General features: G+C 44.4%; 1 protein-coding gene across 1 annotated transcript in view; it reads left to right on the top strand.

Moving 5' to 3' along the window:
* Window positions 1–2,359, top strand: part of kiaa0586 (KIAA0586 ortholog) — a 53,883-nt gene extending 51,524 nt beyond the window's left edge. The window contains exon 29 of the mRNA XM_042388649.1: window positions 1,925–2,359. Coding sequence (XP_042244583.1) covers window positions 1,925–2,082 — 158 coding nt within the window. The 3' untranslated portion in view covers window positions 2,083–2,359. The remainder of the gene's footprint in view (window positions 1–1,924) is intronic.
* The last annotated feature ends 2,598 nt before the right edge of the window (window positions 2,360–4,957 follow it).

Below are 4,957 nucleotides of genomic sequence, written 5' to 3'. Positions count from 1 at the left end.
AATAAAATAGATTTTATAAACATAACAATGAAGCTTTAATAATTATAACACTGGTAATATTGAGGGAGTTATCAGTCATCAATACTCCATCTGATCAATCGGCACAATGATAAAAAATAAATTCTGATTTTACTGATGTGATCGAGCTTTTATTCAGTTATTGATTGTTTGACTGATCAATAACAGCTGATCAAAGTCAAATCTGTAACAGAGACTCTTTCTCTGGTTGTCATGGAAACACATCACAGGTGACCCGACGTCTCTGCTGCCGTGTGTTTAGATCACGACCAATCAGAGAGGGCGTGTGTGTGTGTGTGTGTGTGTGTGTGTGCGTGTGTGTGTGTGTGTGTGTGTGTGTGTGTGTGTGTGTGTGTGTGTGCGCGTGCGTGTGTGTGTGCGTGTGTGTGCGTGTGTGTGTGTGTGTGTGTAAAGTTGAAGGTCTGTCAGTTTCATCTTTGTCTCTTTAATTAGAACGAGCTCGGTAACCGTGACAACCAGCCAGCAGAGGGGATGTATTGTTAGTGTGTTGCCATGGAGACGGGGAGAGTGAGGAGAGCAACAGGAGAGAAATATTAGAGTTTAAATTCAAAGATTGTGAATCTGTTCCGTCAGATACGGTAGCGGGTCACTTCAGGCGATGACGCGGCACCGCTGGCCTTCTTCTGGCCCGGACACATGGATGTAAAATAACAAATATGACCCAAATATCCCAAAACACATGTGGGCCACCCAGTCGACGATAGTTAATGTGGGTGTAAACCACAAGTGACCCACGTATGGTGGCCTGGTGATCTGAAAACATACCGAGGCCAGTTCTGACAAAGATACGGCGCAGTCAGCACTGACTTGACATATGATGTGGCAAATATGGCAAATTTGGCCCACTTTTGGCAGTTGTATGGCACAGTCAGCACCAGCTGTCATAGTGCGAGCCTAATGTGGCACCTTTGAAATAGTAAATATGGCCCAAATATTGATGAACATTATCGGTAAAGATGTGGCACGATTGGTTCTGTGAGCCTGAAACGGCCCACGTATGATGCAGCCGATGTGGCCCGTTTATCTCAAACATATCTGGGCCAGTTCTGGCAAATATATACGACACAGCCCAGATATCCCAGATAGCCCAGATATCCCAGATAGCCCAGATAGCCCAGATAGCCCAGATAGCCCAGATAGCCCAGATATCCCAGATAGCCCATATCCGGCCCACGCCCGACACTTCCATGTGGCCCACATACGGCGTGGAGTGATGGCGCTCGGTCCGCTCCTGTTTGACAGATCCGGGCCACAAGCTAACCATAGCAACGCCACATGTAAACCAAAAACTAAACAAATAAACCACATCTGGACCACATCTGGACCACATCTGGACCACAGTTCATGGCCCGGTTTGCTTGTGGCCTGGATCTGGCAAACAGGAGCGGACCGGTACGTGGGCCTGGTATATGGGCCACAGCAGTTTTGCTAGCTGGGTCTCCTTAAACTCTCTTGAAACTCTGATCCGACAACAGCGTTTAAAATGTTTTAGACATTTAAAGATGATGACATCACACACCAGATGATGACATCAGCAGCGACTAACGAAGAATCAGCTCTGAGTGTTTCAGAGGCTTTAAAGTTACAATCCGTCATGTTTTCATTCAATTAAACCACATTTTTTAATCCTGTTCATGGTTGACATTTCTTCTGCCGTCTCTCCGTACAGTAGGTTTTATTCTTCGTGGGGGAGTCCGCCGTTCCCGCCGTTCCCGCCGTTCCCGCCGTTCCCGCCTTCTTAAGCAGGAGGGATTGACAGGAAATGATGCAGCATGTAGATCCTCACTGATGTGATGTGACTGGTATCAGTGTTCAGTCTCTTCACAGCGGAGAACAATAAGTGGTTTTTAATGAAGTAAACTGGTGAGTTGTGTCTGTTTCTCAGCAGAGCAGCAGCAGGGAGGAACCAGGAGGATGGATGTTCGTCTGCCCTCCATCAGACCGGAGGAAGAGGAGGAGGAAGAGGAGGTGATGGAGGAGGTGATGGAGGAGGTGATCAGTGTAGCAGCAGATTCAGACTCCTCCACTAACGATGTTTTCTAGACAGAAAGAGACATTTTAAATTATTTTAACTGTTAAACTTTAAACCAGACTCAGTTTTACTGCTGATGATGATTTCAGAGTGACGTTTTATCTCCTTCCTTCCTGTGAACTTTGACCTCCGTGTGTCTCCAGACAAACTCTTATCTGAGCTTTAACACGTCATAAATGATGTTTTCAGTAAAAACCAACTTTTTTTTTTAAATTTTTAACAACAATCTGTATGAATTTAACAGTGAAGCTCTTTCTGGAAATAAATAAATGATTTTTATACATTTCAGTTGTTTTCTGTCTGTTATGACTCATTTAAATGAGTAAATATGAGTTTTACTGTTTGTATCACAGGTGGGATCAGATTCAGAATCATTTCACAATTCAAAACCAATAATATCAATGAATAAACAGAACAGATACTAATAAACTCTTTACTCCCATTGAGTAGAGAATAGTAGAGGACCCAGACTAGAGCTCTGTGGGACACCTTTCCTGATCTTTACTCACCTTTCAGAGCTCTGGATTTGGAAATTTACAATTACAATTCCATTTAGCAGACGCTAAACATACATCTGAGGACGGATACGACACAAGCAGGGATCTAGTCAGGACAGAAAACCACAGCAGAGTTCTTCCATCCACCTGTCTTTAAAACCTGAATATAAACATTGGAAATTGGAAAGAAAAAAAGTTGAATCGTCTCAACAGAATGTTGGAAAAATGACTTAAGAAGAGAGTGATGAAAGTCCAGCACAGATTTAAGCAACTCTGTTTGGTTTCTAAGTTAAAATGTGTTGAAATGAAACCCTGTTATATAGTGAACAGTAGAGGACCCAGACTGGAGCCCTGTGGGACACCTTTACTAACCTTTACTAACCTTTACTAACCTTTACTAACCTTTACAGACCTTCAGAGCTCTTCATTTGGAAAAATCACAGCAGAGTTCTTCCTGACAGATAAAGTTTGTTTCCATTCACTTATTTTTATGCTCATTTTTAAATTTGCACATAAAGAAAGGTGAAAAAACAGTGTTTCCTGTCTGAGGTGTAACAGACTGAGTGAGACTTAAACGTCACTGAAGAGCTGAAAACATCAGATCTGTGTGGAGCGATGATGATGAGGAGACTGTAACCTTCCTCACATCAACATATGAAACTAACAGAAACGTCATATTTCCATCATGTTCTCCATCGTTTGAGCTTCGACTGTTTCAATGACATCATCTGGTTGTTTCTCTTCTTCTGCGACGGATGGAAACAATATTCAATACTTTTTTTTTTCTTTTGATCATTTTCTGGAAATTCAGTTAAACATGAGAGCCTTAACCATCAAAAACACTCTGCAGGAATGACCCACCAGCTGAGTCAGCACACACACACACACACACACACACACACACACACACACACACACACACACATAGATAACAACACAGAGCTGATATCAGCACACACGCTGAAAAAAAAGCTGTTCAGTGAAGCAGAAATACACACACACACACACACACACACACAGATCCAGGCAGTGTGGTGTAGATAAGAGGACGATAAGCAGGAAATGGGATTAGTGAAGCAGCAGGAGAGACAGTGAGACTGACACTGAACAGAACACACACACATGTGTGCAGAGCCTCCGGGCCTGAGCCTCTCACACACAAACACACTCTGGATATTAGCAGACTCACTAAAATGCCTCCATGTGAACAAACACACGTCTGATTTGAAGCAGAAAACCCCCGTTCACTCCTCCGTCACTGGTTCTCACTTTATTTATTAAAGGATCATTCTAATGATAGTACTTTTACTAGACTACTGCACTTAAGTACAGTTTTGAGGTACTTGTACTTTAAGTGAGTATTTCCATGTGATGCTACTTTACATTTCCACTCCGCTACATTTATTTCACAGCTTTATTTTAAATGTAAAATATGATCAGTTCAAGGTCTCCTGACATCTTACTATTATTGCCAGAATATGGTTAAAATACACTGCGATCGCCTCGGATGTTCTTCACTCAACAGTCTGTATGTTGGAGTTTTGTTGGACTCAATCAGTTTAAACTCTGCAAACAAAAGCAGGTTGTTCAGAGTTTCAGACGGTTGACTGGAAATCACTTCACACACATTCATACTTATAAAATTCCTTAATTTTTCCCTGATGAAATGATGTATTTATTTCTGGACTGGATTACTTCATCCTAAGTGTTATCTGCTGCTCTGCTCCCCCCCCCCCCCCCACAGATGTCTGAGCTCCTCAGCCGATCTCTGAGGCTGAGCCCAGACACCCTCTGGAGGAAAACTCATTTCAGCTGTTTGTGTCTGTGATCTCATTCTTTCACCATCGCTGAGGGTTTTGGGACGTAGACCGACTGGTGAACTGAGAGCTCTGGTTCTGGTTCTGGCTCAGCTCTTTCTTCACCACAGCAGTCCGGTACAACTCCTGCATCACTGCTGATGTTACACGGATCCACCGGTCAACCTCACGCTGCATCTCACCCCCTCACTGTGAACGAGACCTCGACGTACCTGAACTCCTTCACCCGGGGAAGCAACTCGCTCCCGACCCGGAGGGAGCAGTCCACCTTTTTCCGGCAGAGCAGGAGGTGCTGACTCTTCATATTCAGCTGCAAACCGTCCCGGTACCTGCTGGAGGTCCCGGCGTGTTGAAGCCAACAGAACCACATCGTCTGCAAAACGCAGAGAAGCAATCCTGAGGTCCTCAAACCCCAAACCGGACACTCGGGAGGCTGAGTAGTAGTGAGCAAACCCTCCGGTCCCCTTTCTTTTTTGAAAACTGGAACCACCACCCCGGTCCGCCAGTCCGCAGGCTCTGTCCCCGGACCTCCGTGCGACACTGAAGAGGCGCGTCAGCCATGACAGGCCAGT

The sequence above is a fragment of the Thunnus maccoyii genome, chromosome 16, assembly GCF_910596095.1.
Source record: "Thunnus maccoyii chromosome 16, fThuMac1.1, whole genome shotgun sequence".
In the NCBI taxonomy this organism is placed as follows: Eukaryota; Metazoa; Chordata; class Actinopteri; order Scombriformes; family Scombridae; genus Thunnus; species Thunnus maccoyii.
This window is presented reverse-complemented; position numbering and strand designations above follow the sequence as displayed.